Source organism: Amyelois transitella, chromosome 14 (assembly GCF_032362555.1).
Source record: "Amyelois transitella isolate CPQ chromosome 14, ilAmyTran1.1, whole genome shotgun sequence".
Classification (NCBI taxonomy): Eukaryota; Metazoa; Arthropoda; class Insecta; order Lepidoptera; family Pyralidae; genus Amyelois; species Amyelois transitella.
The window spans coordinates 9,390,697-9,412,460 of NC_083517.1; the positions used below are offsets into that span (position 1 = coordinate 9,390,697).

The 21,764-nt window shown below is 35.3% G+C and overlaps 1 protein-coding gene across 1 annotated transcript in view; it reads right to left on the reverse strand.

Annotated features, from left to right (window-relative positions):
* Positions 1-21,764, reverse strand: part of LOC106132258 (protein dachsous) — a 309,280-nt gene that overhangs the window by 10,969 nt on the left and 276,547 nt on the right. The window contains exons 4-8 of the mRNA XM_060947718.1: positions 18,749-19,222; positions 4,978-5,150; positions 4,380-4,609; positions 3,778-3,964; positions 2,387-2,813 (exon numbers count right to left, since the gene is read on the reverse strand). Coding sequence (XP_060803701.1) covers positions 2,387-2,813; positions 3,778-3,964; positions 4,380-4,609; positions 4,978-5,150; positions 18,749-19,222 — 1,491 coding nt within the window. The remainder of the gene's footprint in view (positions 1-2,386; positions 2,814-3,777; positions 3,965-4,379; positions 4,610-4,977; positions 5,151-18,748; positions 19,223-21,764) is intronic.

A 21,764-nucleotide genomic window follows, 5' to 3' on the forward strand; every position in this document is an offset into this window, starting at 1 on the left:
ATTTTCATCTGTTCTCAAATGAATTATACTTATAAAATGTAGCTGGAATCCAAGACTTGACCGTGTGACTATAAATCGTAATAATGATACGCACTAACACATTGCGAATAAAAAGTATTTTATTGCAATTATGAAAGATATAAGAGCTGTGTTAATGATTTATTTACCGGCTTGGATTTTGTCTTAGGGTTTGAATAAATTGTTGTTGAGATGATTATTTCACTTATAGAATGAATGATGGACTTACATTTGTTACTATTGTTTTTTATTTAAACGTGTTACTATGATTGAAAGTTAAAAAGAACACCAACAAAGTACAATCTGCTCCTTGGAACGTGCCAAATGGTAAAGCGTTGTTGATAAAACAACACAGATGTAAATACAAAAACCACCACTGCGCACCCCGGTCTCTTCTCTAAAGAGACAAGAATGTAATCGGAACTAACGTCAAGAGGAAAAAGAATGCAAAAAGATCATGTCGATACGTGTTTGGGTAACATTAAACACATACTACAAACAATAGCTGGAAGAGAAATATTGGCAGACCATTAATCCGATGATATAAAACTATCATGCCGGGATAACATTGGCCGAAAAAACCTTTGAGAGAGCTAGGTAGAAAGATTTTGGGCAGGCATACGCCCAGCATCACTGCCTTCCCAAAATCTTTCTAATATATGCTGACGGAGACGAAGAGGAAGTAACCTCAAACTTGAAACTTAACCTACATATACGTTTTGTGTAGCCAACAATTACAAGTCATTATATTTAAAAACGTATATTACCAGCAAAAAAAATCGCACCAGTTAAATTGCGCACACACTCTATCGCAACCATCTCCCATATACAGATGTCGATTCGAATGATTTACAGAAAGGGTGAGCCCCGGAGTTCCACTAACTAGCTCGTGGGGTGTTGATCATCGATAAACCGAATTGAGATGGAACGATGACCATTCATCAGTCAGTTAGTATCGTCGTAACGAAGAAACCCTTTTTTGAGAACACCCATATGAAGAATTCACAAAACTCACACGATCGCGCGATAAAAATCGATTTAACGACCGATAATGAACTTGCCTGATGCGTTCGGATATATATTTGGATTCGGTTAAATCAATGAAGTCGTATTGAAAAAGTTATCGGTTTTGCAATATCCGTAGCCTCTCAAACACGAAAAAGAAATATTGATAATATTAAATCTAAGTACCTGACACTAATTCAAATTCTATCGAGCTGAACGTGACTTGCGAGAATGTTGCCTCTGTCTGCCACGAAAGGAATAAAAGACGCGAAAGATCATATATATGTGTGTATAAACAAAGTTAATATTGCCAGCAAAATCAGAATTGAAATAACAACTACATCCAAAAAAAAGACTCAACGAAAAGAGACTAACATACCGAACGAAATAAAAACAACGGCCTAAGCAAATACCGCTAAAAAAAGGCAAAATTGCGTCAAGTATTCTATGGGAATATTCCTTAGCCCTGGACACTGCTCCGCATTTCTCTAAATTGTGGTAACATCGCCATATTTGTCTAAGCTGTTTGTCCAGTCGATGAGTCTTTAACATACTTTGGGTTTTAGTTTTCAAAGTGCCGCGTAGCAAACAATGCCAGAGTGGCACAGCGGGCAGGAATATAATTCCTTACTTGATCAAACACTGGAGGGTAGATGATATTTTAAGCATGGAGACTAGATTTATTTTGTAGTTCGCCTTTTGGACTTCACCTTTGTACGGTTCTAAGGATTTGACTGACTGTGATATATATTTGATATGTATTGGGATGGTATATTTGTTTCGTACTTACGAGTAACTGAATAAAAATTACCAAAACATGTATAAGATAACCATTGTCTAATTTTTTTTAATTTAGCTAAATGATAGTCTTTGATAAGATTTGTGTGTAGTTTAATTTGAAGCAAACAGTAAACATATGTATGAGTAACGAATTACTTTTGAATTTCCTTAGAATTTTACATCGCTGAATTACTCTATCTTCGTCATAATAGAAAATGCAGTTATCTCGCAAAATTAAATTAACTTGGGCTCTTCATTATTTTACTCTGCATTCGGACCCTTGGCGAGCTTACGGTAAAATTGCATTATTCTGAACGGCTAGCGTCGTTGTAAATATGCTTTTAGCCGGTGAAGGGTTTAGTTAATTAGAATTGATTATACTTGCAGATGCAAAAATAAATTACTATGGAGACGGACGTAGACACTTATTTGGCCAAATATTGTCAGAGTTTCATTACAATATAAATTATATTTTCCATAAAATCCATAGAAATCATAGTATAACATTAAATGTATCTGTAAAACGTGTACTAACTCTGGTTCGCCTAATAATATTAGAGCACTTATTAAAAGGAGTACATACCTGAAATGGAGTTGATGACGAAACTAGTGTTCGACGGGAACAAACTGTACCGTACCACGGCATTATCACCCAAATCCTCGTCTGTCGCCGATATCTTCCCAACAAACGCTCCTGGCTTCAAATTCTCTTCGACTTTAAATTCGTATGCTGCCTTCGAAAACACTGGCTCGTTGTCGTTTGCATCTATAACGTTAACTATAAGATTGGCTTTAGCAAACAAGGGTGGGATACCGTTGTCGCTAGCTATAATGCTTATTTTATGTTTCGCTGCTGTTTCTCTGTCAAGAGGTTTCACTAAATACACCCAGCCAGTCGTTGGTTGTACATTGAAGTATTCTTCATTGTTCGTGCTGTTATCTGATGCCATGCGGTATGTTATACGAGCATTGTTTCCTGTGTCCTTATCGATGGCCTGGATTTCGAGGATCTGTGGAAAAATATGGCGTATTGAACGTTGTTACAACATATTGTACATCCGAAGATGTAGGAACTATGCTGTATGAAGTGCAGTTATAATTTATTTCTATTTTATTATGTTAAACAATATATTTGTACACATGGCTATGTAAGATTTCCTATCGTTTATTTCAACTGAATTTCCAATAAATTTAAAAACAAAGCCTTTATTATATAAAATTATTATACCGTTCAGTCAATAGACTTTACTTTGCAAAACTTATTCAAAAGAATAAATGTAACACCATCAGATCTCCAAGTAGCATTTCGCTCAAAAACATTCACTTAACTATATACTATCTTAAGATTAATCTTATATAGACCATCTTCAATAGGTTCGAATCCGATATGCCTTATTCAGAATACGGCCTCGGCATCATCTCGATTATGCGATAGGCGATGGTTATCGATATTATTTGTAATGCCATCCAACGACACTTGATTAACAAATGATTCCGGTTTCTATTGTAGTAGTATTGTAATGTACGAATCACGCGTTATAATTTGAATGGTGTCAGTTTTACCGTTATTTATTAGTTAGTGTTTTATTTTTGTTAGTACTTAAAGTTTAGTAGTTTGATTTGTAACTTGTTCTGGATTTCAAGTTATATTAAAAAAAAATTAGTAACAAAAGTAAAGATGGACAAGTACATAAAATACTTGTATTCAGTGTTTTTGTTTGTACATGGAATAGTTTTTATACTTGAATTACTTACTTAATCAAATAATTTTTAAATATCAATTGAAAAGTTATAATGGAACAGTTGATAATGGATAAAGATTTTCTGATTAAGTAAATAATTAAAGTAAAGTATAAAATACGTATAATTAATTAATTATTCAAACCAAAAATCGATTTTGTTTTAATTTTCGCTTAGATTTAAATAGTACAACAAATTTTTGACTAATCCAATTAGAAATTAGCCAAAACTCACCTTAGTATTCAGAGCTTCAGACTCCAAAACGTTAGCTGTATAGGAATCATGTTCAAAAATCGGAGGATTGTCATTGACATCCTGTACATCCACAGATAACGTAAGGTTTGCAGAAAGGGATGGAGATCCGCCATCTTTTGCTGATATCACTAGTGTGTGGCGGACGAGGTTTTCGTAATCCAAGGACCTAGAATAAAAAATTACAGGTTAAATACATGTCTTCTTGTTTAGAAACATACAATCACGTATTTATCTCTTATGAGACAGAGCCAATACGCGTAAGATTACGTTCGGCTGGATAGCTTAGTAATGGAATTGAGGTTCAGATAGTGACGGGTTGCTAGCCCCTCGCCCAAAGGAAGAATTCTAATAATATACACCAGCCCTTTTTTTAATTAACTTTTACAATCTGCACGATAAGAAACACTGTTTTCTTTCAATGCCAGACCATTAAATTCTTTAAATACAACTTCACAGCGTCTGTGATTTGATCTCCAAGGTATGTTATTGTAAGACCTCTCCATTCATTCTTCTAATTCACACTCTTCTTGCATTTTTTCCTTAGTGAATTTGATTAGCCTTTTCAAAAACATTACAATTACCTTAACAAAGTGACCAATCCTAGCTGACTATTCACAGCAAAAGTGTTCGGCGGTCCAGTAGCCGACACCAGATTGTAGGATATCTGTCCATTCCTCCCGAAGTCTTCATCTGTTGCCCTGGCGGCGTACACCACGGAACCAATAGCCGCTGACTCTGCCACGGACACCCGGACTGAAGACGTGCCGAATTCTGGTGCGTTGTCGTTCACATCTTCAAGAGTTATTTGAACCTGTGGAGAAAGGTTTGAACAAATTTAGCTCTGGGCTTTTCTCTAGTGGGGATTTTAATCTATCTAATATATTTCATATTTAATTCATACCCCTTAGTCATAAGGGTTGTCGACCTGATTTTTTTAACTAGAGATTACTTAAAAAATATTTATATGGCAAAACAACGTTTGCCGGGACAGCTAGTAGTTATATACTTACTTGAAGTGACTCTTATTTCAGACATGAAAGAAAACATAGTCGTTTAATTTAAATAAAACTTAAAAATTTAAAAGAGTACGACGTAGTTGGTCCAGTCATTTTTGGGTTAAATTGTTAAAAAAACATCTTTTCTCTGCCTTATTACTATGGATTTATTCAATCATCTTACCTGTGTCTGATCAAACCCAGACGGGTTTCCATCAGCCGCCTTCACGTTCAACAAGTAAGAGGGTGCAGCTTCCCTGTCCAGCTGGCCAGCGGTCCTGATGACGCCGGTCGCTGGTTCTATGGAGAAGTGATGTCCAGGGTCCCCGGAGACGATGCTGTAGCGTACTGGTTTACCTGAGAAGAATGGAAGGATAATTTTAATCATCTCTTGCTGTTCGGCTCTGGCTACTCTGTTACTTGTAATGCTTCTTTTGGTTACTATGAAAATATCACCTAATTTCATTGCGAAGATATACAAGGAGAGTGTGGAGGGAAAGGTCGGAATGGGAAGACCTAGACAAACGTATCTTGATCAAATTAAGGACGTCCTGGTAAAGGGACAGTACAAAAGTACCCCAAACCGCCGAGCTTGCATGAAGAGAGTTATAAATGTGGATGAAGCGAAGGAAGTATGCAGAGATCGTGGCAAGTGGAAACAGGTAGTCTCTGCCTACCTCTCCGGGAGAGAGGCGTGATTTTATGTATGTATGTTCATAAAGAACCGCATCAATGTGGAACACAAATTGTCGAGGCGTCATTATCTGGAATGTTCGATGTACACGTCAAATGATCGTTTGTTTTCAGCTATCGGACGCTTATAGCGCTACACACGGGACAAAAAAATTTGCAAAAACTTGTTAAAAAATAAAAATAAAAAAAATTCTAAAATTTTATTTTTATAAACACTATAAAAAAATTTGGATTTGTAAAATGTACTGGCTTCGTTGAAATCACGGTCATGGACGTCGATAAGAATACGATATGATATTGTGACTATCTTTCTTCAGTCTTTTAACAGCATCCTGGTCTGACTTCTATATTGTTATGTATCGCGTAATTCTAAATTAGGCTATGATTTTGGACAAAGCGTCAGCGCTTTATATACTCTATAATTCTTTTTGAAGTTTACGGATAGAAATTTTGGAGAACTAAGATTCTACGGTTTACTGTAAACAGACGTATAGAACGTACATATTTTTTAATCCCAGGAACTGTATTATAACATTTTTTTTGTGCAATCATGAATTTATAAACGAACAAACAAACGTACTGTTTCCTAGGTCTTCGCGATAAACAACTACCTACTAGATAGATCTAGATATATGCGCGACCGCAGCAAAACCACAGGCACAGAATAGTACAAGTTTAAAAGTAAAAAAAGCTAAAGTATTGTTAAAATAGTATTGGATTATATGATAGGCAAGATCATATGTCCAGTTCCAGTGCATGGAAATCCAAACGTAAAACTAAACAATGAAACCAAAAACCGTATTTTATCCAACCAATCGTAAGGTCCGTATACCCCGACGCCACTCATCTCTATTTCCCTGGATTGTGGGTATCGAGCGAAATTGACCACGAATCCATAGATAAATAAACATATAGATAAGGTGCGAAATCTTTACGTGCTCTCTTGCGATTTGCAGATGTAAAAACGAAATATTCTTTCGAATAATTTTACTCGTGTCTCAAAACAACTGATAAACATTAGAGCAAAATTTAAGTAAGGTAATTTTTTTTTGGATATTAAATTTGGTGCATAAAAATTATTTAGTTTTATGAAGCAAGTTAAATTGAGTGACTCCTGGCTTTTTTCCCTTCTTCACCGATTTGGAGAAGAGGCTGGGGTGCGTCTATGACCATGATCCAGCATAGACAAGTAATAGTAGTTATAATTAGATTTAAGTGATGTGACGTCAATAAGTGATACCTTGTATCCAATTTTGAAAATAAATCTATTCTATTCTATTATATGAGCGATTTCCATTCGACTTCGCAAATTTAGCATAGTAACCTAACTAATATTGGATCATGGTTACACATCCAGTTGCTTGAATGTGCAGATATTTTCCCATCTGTAAGAGCATTGCTTATCAAACTATTGAATGTACATCATACAAGAGTCATTTGCATCGTCATCATAAAATATATTGATGTTTTTTGTTAAAAAAAAAGAAATTCAAATTTATTTTTGGAACATTAAAAAAAACCGGCCCCTTGTTCTATTTTGTATCATACAATGATTAAAACCGTAATAATGAATATCGTTCCATACAATGTGTTCGTGATCGTGTGGGATTTCTATTGAAATTGCTTTTACTTCGTCTATTAAGATTGTTGGTCTGTGGCCGGCCACTATTTATGGTAGCAATAAATATTTATGTATCAGTATCATTTTACTTTTGACGTTGAATTGTCTAGCCACTAATTCCGAGAAAGCTCTATGTCTTTCTTAGACCTGTGATGAGTTATAACTTCACTTGGAGATGAGAAAGAGACGCTATTTTTAACGCAAGCCGTACCTATAAAGACAGTTAACAATTCTTCTAACATTAAATCAGCCTATTGTGCTTTACACTTGTATTTTATACAATAAAGGTTAATTAAATTAACAACTGTGTGGTTAATAGGACCACTCCATCTCGTTTCCATAGATGTCGTAAAAGGCGACTAAGGGATAGGCTCTTGAACTTGGGGTTAGGTTTACTTGCAAAGGTTGCGGAGTTCCGATAGGAGTCGCTTCGTGTTTAAACCCGACCCGCTCAATCCAGGATCCATGGTCAAAAGCATAGCCCGGGCTCCTCTCCAGAGAGGTGAAAGTGCAACCGGGACTTAAGCCAGGAGGAAGGATACTTACATAGTTTTATAATAAAACATGTTTCAGCTACCCATTACTTAATGTTATTAATATGACATGTACTAAGTGGCTCAAAGTAATCTTTCTTGGTCCTGCGAGGCCTTATTGATTACGCTTATAAATAATATCTATAAAATAATGATAGTAAAATAACTTTCACTTGTATAATTTTATAATCGCGATAAATTTGTTAAATTAACGACTTTATGTTGAAAAATGGTAATGGTTCACATCAGGAGATCCTAAATTATATGTAGTATTACGCAAGTGAGTAGTTAAGAAATGTATTGAGAGTCGCCTTCAAAACAAAATTTGATATTTATTTGTTACGTGTATCACATAAAACAGAATATAACGTTATCAAATATATTATTTTGCTAGGTTAATATATGTGTAGTTTTTTATAATTAGTTTTTATACCAAATATCTAGCGATACTAGATAGAGTTAGACTAGATATATAAAAAGAAATACAAAAAAATTGGATCAGGGTCATATTAATCAAAATAAATTTGGATGAATGAAGAAAGTGTTCACATTTTGGCACAAATTTAATTCATTATAATAGAATTAAACTTAGCGCTTTAATTTGCAAAAGATACATAACATTTATTCGAAATTAAGCTAAAGTAGAATAATCATTATCTACATTAATTTAGAGTCTACATCTAGGTAAACCTACATATCTCTATAGGGATGAGGTCGCAATAAGGAGATAAGTATAATGCCCATAAAGTTTCTTAAATAACGTTAAAAACAATAATTACCGAAAACCGCCGAAACACCTACCGAAAAGGGTATCTATCAATTTTTAATTGGCAGTTGTTGACGATTTAAAAGTTTCATTGTATAAATTTTTTGCTCTCACTTTTTGCGATCGTTTTTCTCATGTTCGTTTTGGGCGCAGGTCTGACGTACGCCAGATTGATATACGGCCTGATTCAGGACATGCACTGGACTTTTGTTGGACTGGTCCCCCTCCCCCCTCCCCCCTACCCCGCCCCCCGGCCAACCCTTTTGTCCCTCGTCTTTATACGGCCGAAATATCGTCTTATTTTAGTTCGAATTTCACAGTTTCTGGTTAAGCGGGATTTCTTTCGATCTTTCGCTAGTTCACGAGTTTTTGTTGATGGGAATTGAGCATGAAATGATATTTGATCGCAAACATTGAAGAATCGATTTTTGTTTGAATTTATTAGATATTATTATGTTAGCACTTGTAAACCTTCGCGTCGCTAGATTAAATGTTTGAAAACGGGAATCAAATATCCTGTCATCCTGGTATCACTGTCGGTTTCAACCGGGTTGCTAACGGTCAGGGGTAAACGGTATGATTTTTTTTATTTGGCGGTAATTTCGATTTGCATGCATAAATATCATTTGAGAAGTATTAGGTGTATGGGACTTTAATGAGAAAAACTTATTATATTCGTTGCCGTCAAATTTGCATACACACCTACTAGACTCTTTAATAGACGATGAAATTGTTTTGTGTAAAATAGAAGAGAGGTGGTTTTCAGTAAAACGAATAATTATTTTTCAAATGTCATTTCTAGATGTATAAACAACACGCACATCACGAACTAAAATTCGTTAAAATATCTGCCTACAAAAAAATCTGTATTAGTGCCAAAAAACAAAATCACAGACATATAAACTTGCGAAGGTTTGAAAGAAATCTCCTGATTTACTCGGAGTATTCGGAAATTTTGTTCAGAATTAATTTGATTTAGTCTTGGATTAATGCGTCCTCAGTCCCATAACTTGAGACCTAAAATTCACGACCCGGTCATTAAATTAAGCTAAGCCGATCGAAGATCATTGCTCTTATAAAATGTTCGCGACATTTTTAATTTTCAACTTTTGTAAAGTTCAATCGTTTGGTGGCAAAGAAAAAATTAAGTGAATACTTGTGTATCAATTACTTATTTTCCACCTAAAACCACAGAATATATAATAATAAATAAATATATACGGGACAAATTACACAGATTGAGTTAGCCTCGAAGTAAGTTCGAGACTTGTGTTACGAGATACTAACTCAACGATACTATATTTTATAATAAATACTTATATAGATAAACATCCAAGACCTGGGGTCTATCAATAAAAGTAATATCTTCTTTTCTCATCATCATACTCGTATTATGTGGTAATATATGTGTGATTACTCTTCTTTTAGGCGATGGGCTAGCAACCTGTAACTCTTAAACTCAGGTTCATCCCGCTAATCTTGTGGCTATTAGTTCTCTCTAAGGATAAAGACGTGATATATATTTTTTAAATACTGTCAAAACTCGATTGAGATTTCGACTAACCCATTAGAAGTCGCGCGGTGCCTTACCGACCATAGCTCAAAATAAATTTGCGTTGAAATCATTAAGAGAAAGATTATCTTACTCACGAGGGCAGAGACTTGCTCAATTAAGTGTTGTTAAGATTTCCTGTGTGAATTGTCCCTGGATTTAATTTAATGAATTAATTTAATCTAACCATAGATAATCTCGAACGCCCTTTAGTCTATAGTTCGAGCGCTAAATGTGATTTTGGTTAATTTAAACGCTTAGTTTGTTTAAGTAAATGGTAGGAAATGGAGCTCATATTATGAAGTTTTTTGTTTTAATCAAAAGTAATGAGATACTTAATACTTTAAATCATACTATTAATAAAATAGGTACCTGTAAGAAAGTTTGCAATAATTTATTTATGTATGTTTGTTATCCTTTACGCAAAATTTTATTAAATGTTGTGACCCAATCACTTCAGAACATAATGCGTAGAGTAAAACAAAGTGAAATAAAAATGATTTTTTTTAATTTAATTTTATTTTTTTATTGTAAAACTATTGTTATTTTCCGATTAAAGAACTTCTTGTTAATTTTCAAATGCTCCGTTCAAAACCATTTCGAAAACGTGTACTTTCGAAGTCAAAGTTAAATTAAACTCTTGCGTTTTCAATCGTCGAACTTGGCGACCGAAAAAGTTGAAAATAATTGTAGCTGTTTTAAAAAAGAAGTCTAAGGCGGGCAAAAACTGTCGCATGGGGGTCATTGAACCCGAAGGATTTATACGACTGCGCCGGACCTCGCTCCCGGTGTATCCTTGAATTCGGGGATTCGAATTTCAAATTTTCAGGTGCATAGCGCGAATTGGTGTAGTTATAGCTTTGTTTTAAGGCTCAACACAGAATCCCTACTTTTATTATTTAATGCGAAAGGGTGTACCTACTCTTTTAATTATTTGTTATTTTATACCAGTCTTCTTGATACCTATTTAGCATCTTGATTCCGAGAACTAAGAAGGACAAAAAGACACAAATTTAAGTATATTGCCCGGTCAAGTCAAGACGAAAAACGAGCTTTATCTCATTAGCCTGAGGTTTGAATATTTTCTATATGTATTTATTTATATACCTAGTTTAGTTAAGCTAGTATTCCATAACACAAGTCTCGAACATAAGACATTGAAAAAACATATTAAGTTAAATTTATGGAGAAAATATAATAGTTATATAATATATAGTTAATATTCCGACGTACTAAACTTAAAAGTCTCAGAACGGTACACAATCTCTCACTAGAAATGAGTTAGTTGACTGTCAAGTTTTGATAAATTTGCCAAAGCCGTGTGGTCTTGACGCTGTATTAAATCGATATTTGATTGGATATAAAACTAATTACGAAGTGTGATGATACCCGGTCATTTGTAGCCGATATGATAAATGATGGGATAGTAAGCAGAAACTATTCAAAATTGGATTCTATGTTTTGCTAGAAAAAAAAAGAAGAAAACATAATTTATTTCTTTTATGTAGGTGGTTAATCGCTATTTTGACAGGTCTTTTTTTATTATATTTAAAGAACGTCGGTGGTTGAATAGGTAAGGTAACCGGTTAAAATGCGTGTGATGCAAAAAGTCACAGATTCGAAACCCAACTCGACCGTGTACTATTTTCAAAGCTGTGTACATTAGTTTGAATACTAACCGATGCTCTTACGGTTAGGGAAAACATCGTGAGGAAACCTGCACATTGAGGCAATTGGATGTGTAACCATGATTTTTCCAATACGGGTTAGGTTGTCCTGCAAAGGTTGCGGAGGTCAGATAGGAATCGCTTCGTGTAAAAACTGACTCACTCAATCCCGGATCCATGGTTAAAGGCATACCCCAGGTTTCTTTTCAGAGTGGTGAGGATGCAACTGGGAGGGAGAAACGTCAGTTCTTCATTCCTCATGGGGAAGATAGTGGAAGGCCACGTTCAACATATTGATAGAATAATAATTGAAATTTTTTTAATGCTTAGATGGTTTGGTCATGTGGAGGGGATGAATGAAATCAGGTTGCCTAAGCATATTATATTTGCTTTATATATTAGTGTAAATAAGAACCTTAGAGGAGAATGGCCTAGACGCGCGTCCCTTGATCAAATCGGAGACGTTTTGGCAAAAGGTCATGTCAAGAGTACCCGAAACCGACGAGCTTGCATGAAGTGAGGCATGAATGTGGATGAAGCGAAAGAAGTGTGAAGAGATCGTGGCGAAGATGTAGTCTCTGCCTACCCCTCCAGGAAAGTGGCGTGATTTTATAGCATTTGGATGGCTTGAATATGGAATTGAGTTTCAGTTAGTATCGGCTACTTTTCGTGAAAAATCCCACGGGAAATGCAGCATTTAGAATTTTATACAAACGCGGGAAAATCTGGAGTACCTACAGTTTGCAGTAGAAAAATTTTACATAGCTATGTTTTGATTTGTATGAAGAGTATCATGTTTCTCTGTTGGCGACTGTACAGCGGACAACAAAATTAGAACTCGATACTGCATAATGCAGAAATAAATAAGCAAAACAAGTTTATTGTTATAAACGCAGTACAAATTAAGGAAGCGTTTCAATAAATTCCGAGGTTATTACTTCTCACACACGAACGATATTGCAAATCAAATCTTTAGATTGACCAGATATCGCTTAAAAATGAACTAACATTGTGTATTACTTTTGTTTGGTCCAAGTTAGAAGAATAAGGTCGCTTTCTTTTTTTATTTATTTTTTTAATATGTATTCGTCGGCTTAGGGTCCTCTTTTAACCTAGCCTTGCGTTAGGACGTGGTGATTTTTTTAAATTAATTGATTCGTTGCATAATTCCTTATAACATTTTAAAATAATTACGGTCTCATAAATCCGCCCTAGATAAGTTACCCAAAGTTAACATAGCATATAAAATTCAAAATAATTAAACTTGAAATATTTATATCTTATTTATACATACTACATTTTATATTTTTGAAAAATCCTACAAAGCAGTTCTCACATAAATAAACACTAACCTTACATTAATAATATTTAGAATGGATGCTAATACTCACATTTTTATTTAGATAAGGTGATAAAACAACCAGATAATAAAATGTAGTTTACCAGTTGTTACTAAGACAATAGATTATAAATACTTTCGCTTTCAACGCTACCGCTTCTGCCTCGCGCCTCTCACCTTTAATTAGAAAGAGCCCCATAACATTTATGTTCAATGCTCAAACGCACGCCCCTCCAGATTTATTGCGAACTGGCCTCGAGATAAACATCCATTAATTAAAAAAATATAATATACTGAGGATTCGAAGTTCGAATTTAAATTGTGCTATGCCAATATTGCGCGGGCATAGACTCGCTTCTGATGAGTTTTTTTTTAAAATGTAATATTGCCTCTGGTGAAAAGCTACAGACTTTACGAGTGCAACGAAATGTTTGTTGTCTATGGTTATTTTTTTTTACATTTGACAATTGATCAGTAGAATTTAGAATATTGTATCTATGGACTGGACAGTACATTGTAGAATATTTTCTGCGTAAATTGAGATAAATCAAACGCAGGTAAAGCACGTTAGCTATCTTAGTCTGGACGCTGCTTTCTCTAATATTTATACGAAACATAATTGCTGCATTTACACCGAAGTTATACGTTAAACAGATAATCTTATTAAACAAATAATGATTGTATTCTTAAATCTTGCTTTGTTCTCTCTCCCGCTCATCATTACGTAGGTATTCTCGATTTAATTACATACATATCTGTGAAAATTATGACGTATATGAAGGTTACTTAGAAAAGAGTCACAGATTTAATAGGCGCAGTAGGATTCGAAAATATATCTCATTATGAACCAGATGTTTATTATTTATAGTCACAACCAATAATTCAAAAGTTTTTTCTTGGAAATTCAAAAATCTATAAATTAATTCATCTTAAAACAAATATCTAACAATTTCGCTTTAGGCATACATTCAATTGACAGTTAAACTATGTAAGGTAATATTCAAACACTCGTTTGTTTAAAGGACAGTTTAGGAGATGTTGGTACATATTTTCGCTTAACTGTCCCGTTCGCTTTTGCTTTAATGATCAGTTAGATTTATAGTTTCATTCAAGTAGAATGTTATGAAACTAAGAACAAATTGTGCGGTTTACCTAGGTACACAGGTTACGACATAGCCTTGGATTCTCTCTTGTAAGAGAGTATACCGTGTGGTTCCCGGCACCAATACAAAAAAGAATAGGACCACTCCATCTTTTTCCCATGGATGTCGTAAAAGGCGACTAAGGGATAGGCTTACAAACTTGGGATTCTTTTTTAGGCGATGGGCTAGCAACCTGTCACTATTTGAATCTCAATTCTATCATTAAGCCAAAAAGCTGAACGTGGCCATTCAGTCTTTTCAAGACTGTTGTCTGTCTACCCCGCAAGGGATATAGACGTGACCATATGTATGTATGTAAGAGAGTATACATATTATAATATCGCGTCTTTATCCATCACGGGGTTATAGATTCAAGAGTATCAATAAGAAACTGGTAAGTTTATTGCGATATGTACCTACTAAGAGCGTTAGTCGAATATTTAGGGTGCCCGGTAAAGAGTCGGGAGTATTGTCCACAACAAAATTTACTCCAACCCATTCTAGTTAATATGAAAGAGAATTTTTACTAGCGGAGTAAATAAATAGTCGTAAGAGAATGCAGATATTTTACTTAAACGTATATGGTTTCCTATTGTTTGAGATATGATGAATGCGTCGTATGTTATCGTTATACTTGCGTTAGTGTCAACTTTTAACAGACTTATGAATAGATTGGAATTTATTGTAAACTAGATACATACATACATAAAATCACGTCTATATCTCTTGCAGGGTGAACAGAGCCAATAGTCTTGAAAAGACAGACAGACCACGTTCAGCTGTTTGGCCTCATGATAGAATTGAGATTCAAATAGTGACAGGTTGCTAGCCCATCGACTAAAAAGAAGAGTTTCTTGTATAATAAGATATTCCTATTTTCAATTTCAATTATATTTCATTGCTTGCCTCTGAGTCACAAGAATTGAGATTCAAATAGTGACAGGTCGCTGGCCCATCGCCTAAAAGAAGAATCCCAAGTTTATAAGCCTATCCCTTTGTCGCCTTTTACGAAAACCATGGGAACGAGATGGAGTGGTCCTATTCTTTTTTTTCCTTTCCTCATTTAAAAAAATAAAATAGTTTATCCCTAGCCGTACTGATTTAGAGCCCGTGGTTCATTATCTTACTTAGGTCTAGCTAAAGGTGGCCTAAAATCTTGTAATTATTGTCTCTGTCTACTCCGTAAGGAAAAAAAACACGAGATATATGTGTTTATGTATTCTCTTAATGGTGTCATTATTTGATAAGCAGCGCTTTACATACATACATAAAATCACGCCTCTTTTCCGGAGGGGCAGGCAGAGACTACCTCTTTCCACTTACCACGATTTCTGCATACTTCCTTCGCTTCATCCACATTCATAACCCTATAGCAGCGCTTTAATGTACATTATTGGAATTTGGCCCTAAAAATTAGATTTAAAAGGGTTGACGGTGTAACAGGCGGTCCTAACAAACCCTCTAAATCATTGTATCGCATCTTCTGCCGTTACTTCCCTGCACTTGTCCCGGAATCCCATTGTTACGTAGCGGCAGACACTATGAATGCCCGAGCTTATAATCCGTACGCAAATATGAGGGTACCGTTTGTGGTAGAATGAGGCATGAAGGTATACATACATATGGCCTCGTCTATATCCCTTGCGGGGTAGATAAAGCTGACAGTCGAGAAAAGATTGAACGGCCACGTTCAGCTATTTGGCTATTTGATAGAATTGAGATTCAAATAGTGAAAGGTTGCTAGCCCATCGCCTAAAAAAGAATCCCAAGTTTGTAAGCCTAGCCCTTAGTCGCCTTTTACGGCCTCCATGGGAAAGAGATGGAGTGGTCCTATTCTTTTTTGTATTGGTGCCGGGAACCACACGGCACACAAGGTACTGGTATCGTGAGAATAAGGCCGCTTTTCTACCTAATGAACAATCCTAGTATGAGCGTCGGTGCTCGAAGGGTTAGGAACCTAAGAAGCATGATGTTCAGGCCAGACTTTGTGAGTTATGTACATTAGTGTGATTGTGGACCGATACAATGAGGGAACGTTGTGAGGAATTGCACATTTACTTAGATTTATAACCAATTTCCCAAATGGGTTAGGTACCCCCTGTTCTAAGTGCAACAATATTTTTTACTGCTTTCTCCGTAGGTATTCCTGCTACCGCAATAGTTGCAGAGGTCAGACAGGAGACGTTTCTTGTAAAAATCTTACTCAACCAATCCAGGATAACAGTTCCAAAAAGTCCTCTCCTGAGAGGTGAATATGTAACCAAACCAGGCTATACCCAGGAAGGAGAGGGCTCACGAACTAAATTGACCACTTAAAAAAATCTTACTTTTAAGATCGGTCGCGTAAAACGCAAAGCATATGCTAATGAAAACACCTAATTGATGGGATTGTATATCCTTATTTAGTTAAATGATATGTTCAGTGCCAAGGGAGTCGTGGTCCTCGGGATTCGAACCCGGGACTACACATCAGACGATCGTGATCTCAGCTTTAGACAATGGGCGATTACGACTTTGTATCGAGGAATCCGAACGCTTTTATGCTTGCTTTAAGTCACAAGAGTTTGATACTAATAACAGATAGGAATTGTCCTTTGAATATGCTAAAAACAAAGGATATAATAATGTAAAATAATGATGTTATTATTGTTTTACCAGAGGATGTATTTGCTGTACAAGTATGCTATCGCAAGCGTAGGTATTTTAGCATATTTACCATTTGTTAAAACGATTTCTTCTTATGCTGATTGTATTTTATTAACCCTAGAAAGATAATCTGCGTCAAATTGACGCATGTGTTTTCGAATTATTGCTGTCTCTTCCTAAATAGCCCGAATCTGTCGCTGTGCCTTCGGGACATTTCATTCGTCGCTAGGAGCTACCGGGAGGCGTACGTATCGCTAAGGTAAGTCTCACCGATTTTGAAATATAACGTTTGAGTGAGTCAAAATGACGCATGATTATCTTTTGCGTGACTTTTAAGATTTTAATTCAAGCGATCTTTTTGTGTTTTATTGTTTTTTATTTATTATTTCGCACGTTGTATTATTGTTTTCTTTTTTTATAGATATTGATACCTATATTTACTATTATGGGGAGAACAAATTTGGACGAAGACGATATCCTGGCCGATCTTTTGCAGAGTAAAGATGAGGTTCCTTGTGAGGATACTGATGGTGAAATCTCGGACCACGAAAGCAAAGACGATGTGCAGAGTGACTTGGAGGAAGGTTTTGGACAGGACAGCTATGAGAAAAGATAATCATATGTCCACAGATGAGCTCTTTGATCACTAGACCAGATGCGTTCTTTGATGTCCTGTAGCAGGGAGACGAACAGATGGCAAATGGCATTATTGTACGGAATGATAAATATTGCGTGCATAAATGCTTATATTATTTATTACCATAATGTTTGCGATAAAGGTGAAAACCCCTTGTCGTAAGTAAGTCGTAAGTTTATGAAAAATCTTAGCAGGGGACTGTCTTCAGTGTTTAGGACTAAGAGCTTAGAAGCTCCTACTTTGAAGAGATATTTGCGCGATCATATATCTAATACGTTACCTAAAGAGGTGCCATGTTCATCAGAAGACATCCCCAAAGAGCCACCCTTTAAAAACGCACTTACTGTGCTTGCTGTCCCTCTGAAATAAGATAGATAGATAGATAGTGCGTCGTGCAAAAAATGCAAAAAAGTTAATTGCCGAGAGAACAATATTGATGTGTGCCAAAGCTGTGCTTTTATGTATTATTTTATGTTCCTATTATATGTCAGATGTTCTTTAATCATTTTGTGATAAAAAAAGTCTAATTATTATATAAAGAAAGTACTTTTATGATGGTAAAACCATTATTCGAAATTTTTTGTTGGTTTATAGAAGAGGTTTAAGTTAATTTTTTTTTCTTAAAAATAAATAAATATAATTTAAATATTAGATTTTTTTCTTATTTGTATATGTGTAATTATGTATAATAAACAATATTTCATTCAAAATAATAAATACAATTCGACTTATAGTCCGGAGAAAATATGCGTAAATTTGACGCATGATTATCTTTTACGCGCATCAAAATAAGATTATCTTTCTAGGGTTAAGAGCCTGTAACGGCTATCATCGACTTAGTATTAAAAATATATATAAATAAGTTCCAGTAATTTGATTATGACTTGCTTGATAGTCGTTTCATTACAGTAATATCTTTTCATAGAAGAATTTAGGTCAATGAAAATTTCTCTAACAATTCCGTCCGCCGACTCTTTCATTTTGAACCACACTCGCATCAGCACGATTTCAATAAATTTGTTAAAGCAAAATGAAGCTATAAGGTAATTTGAACTTCAACGGTAGTTCTCTGTTCCCCTAAACATTAATATTTACCAAATGCTGAGTAAGTTTTGGTGTTCGGAAATCCTAAACGTTTGCCTAAGCGACTTTCTTTTCAAGGAATTTCATCGGATCTTTTATTCGTGTCCAAGCGGCCTATGATGTTCTCAGAAGAAATTGCAGATAGTTTTGTGAAATTAGGCAAGATTTAAATTATGATTGCTTTTTGACTATGGATTATATAAAATGATTAAATGATTTTTTCTAGAATGATGTTTTTTTTTTAAAGATTAAGTTAAGTTAAAATAAAATGCTTACCTCTATCTCCTACAGTAGCTTTAAGGTTTCCAATGATGGTCCCAATTCTGACGTCTTCTTTTACGTGAAAGTTATATCTCGGCTTATCAAATAGCGCACTCCCTAGTCCCGGCGGCATCACATTCACATGTACTATCGCCGTTTGTGGAGCAGCCAGCCCTCCCCCATCAGTCGCCGAAATCTCCAAATCAAATTTTCTATTCGCTAGTATCAAAGAAGGTTTAGTAACAAGTATTTCTCCTGTGCCTCTATCAATTCTGAACACATCATTGTCATTTCCGCTGACGATCCTATACGTGACAGTTCCGAATCTTGCCGAATCTGGATCGACCGCTGACACAGCAACAATAGGTTCAGTTGAAGAAACCCGTCCCTCTTTCAAAGAAACGTTGTAGTCTTTAACAGTGAATGTTGGGACGTTGTCATTTATATCGACCAGTTGGATCTTCACCACGGCCGTCGTCGACAGCCCCCCTGCGAATAAATAATTGGTCTTGATTGTTTGTGTATTGTTGTAATGCAATGTTTAATTGACAGACGCTGATTTATACCAATGTCGGAGTTGTACGCCGTTTGTAATGACTCATCCCTTTCCGTTATAAAATCCATGGTAATTTTAATACTGTTAAGATTATTTTCGGCCCGCTTTGGATCTTGTTTGGTTCTGTGTAAATTATTGCTTAAGATAGGAATACAGTTACAGAGCGACGTCGTTCTTGATGTACTTTTACAATTTGAATTTGGTTATATTGAGAGATTCAATGTGAACAGAATCTTTTATGTAATTTCGATTCATTAAAACTTTGCCAAATTCTGCTTTACATGTCCAATTGAAGAAGAAAATAAAATCTCTGACATGATTTAAACAAAAAAAATTAACATGGATAAAGGTAAGGGAATGCCACACAAAGATAAAATGTTAATAACACGGTATTTAATGGTTTTACACGGGCAAGTTCATATAACTTTATTGGTGAATAAATAAGTGGCTGTACAGTTAGAAATAACTCATTAAGCGCTATAAAATGGATAATACTGATAGTATGACTTCCTGAGCGTATTAACAAAAATTTTAATATCCGACTATATATATGTTTATGAGAGTATGAAAGAAATTGTAAATATTTTATAATATACATACATTAATTACAAACTCAATATTCTTTAATAGTACATATTTCAAACTCGAAGATAAAGATGCAAGTTGTCAGTGCAATCTTAAAAAGTTCAGATGTTGACATTGAAATAACTAGAGAATTAATGGCCTTTTACAGCAGTTACATACATACATACATATGGTCACGTCTATATCCCTTGCGGGGTGGACAGAGCCAACAGTCTTGGAAAGACTGAATGGCCACGTACAGCTAATTAGGCTACCAAGCTAAACGTAGTCTTAAAGTCCTGTACTTATTGACTCTATCTACTCCGTAAGGAATACACACTCAACTTTGCTTGTACAACTGATTAATTTTCATTGACCGAAATTAATGATACTTCAAGCACAGCTAAATACATGTACGACTTTCTAAATAACTTGCTATCGGATCCAATAAGTTTGATTACAATTACTTAAAGTACGTTGTAATCGAACTTTTTAATGTCATTGAATTTAAAATTTGGAATCCGCGCCTGCGCAGCCGAAACTTGCTCAAGTCGGGATAAAAAGCAATAGTTGGCAACTTCTCGCCACATAAATCAGAAGGGCAGGCTTTTGGTGTAAATAATGGGAGGTATAGATGAGGCGCAAAACTTAGAGGTATGGTTTATACATACATTTACACATGGTTATCGTACATACGGTTTTACTATGGAAAATTTTATGGAAACCGAGATAAAGTAGCATTATAAGGATGATTACACATTAATAGCTGAACGTGGCCATTCAGTCTTTTCAAGACTGTTGGCTCTGTCTAACCCACAAGGGATATAGACGTGACCATATGTATGTATGTATTACACATTAAAAACTGTTGATGTGTATGTCCCCTACGGGATAAAAAGGGCTAAGCGTCTTAAAGAGACTTGTAGGCCACGTTCAGTTATTTGGGATTTTTTACTAAATAGATAGAATAAATACCCTTAATTTATTACATTATAATACAATTATAACAATAAATTATTCCTAAACTTATTTTAAGGTAGTGAACAAAAGCCGTGTGGTTCCCGGCACCAATAAAAAAAAAAGAATAGGGCCACTCCATCTCGTTTCCATGGATGTCATAAAAGGCGACTAAGGGATAGGCTTATAAACTTGGGATTCTTCTTTTAGGCGATGGGCTAGCAACCCGTCACTCAAGTCAATAAAGTCAAACAGCTGAATGTGGCCTATCAGTCTTATCAAGACTGTTGGCTCTGTCTACCCCGCATGGGATATAGACGTGATTATATGTATGTAACAAAATATAATAGCAAATAAAAACGGGATAGTTTACACAGATTACACGGACAGCGAAAAAGTAAGTTCGAGGCTTCTATAATGGGGGCACTAACTCTATTACATGATGTTTGAAAATGGTTAATTGCACAATTAGATAATTGCCGTGTGGTTCCGGCACTTTAGAATAAGATATCAATCCCGTAGATGTCGTAAAAGGCGACCAAGGAGGGCTAATAAATTGGTAATCTTCATTTTAAACCATGGGTTAGCAACCTGTCACTATTTGAGTCTCAATTCTAACATTGGATGAGCGTGGTCTTTCAGTCTTTTCGAAACTGTTGGCTTTGTCTCGCTCACAAGGAATATAGACGTGATTATATGTATGTAATTGCACAATGTGTCATCTCTGTCCTGTCGTTGTTTTGCAAAAAGTAGAAGGGCAGACTTTTGGAATTTATTTCCAGTTACGGTTCGCTTTTGGTACTGTGAATGACTTCATAAGATTTATATGTAGTCACGTCTTAGTCGGATACGGGGATAACATAGTCACAAACTTAGTATTTTGATAAAATTTCATATTGATTGAAAGCGCTCAGTAAATGAATGAAAAGATGTTGTATAAATAAGTATTCGATT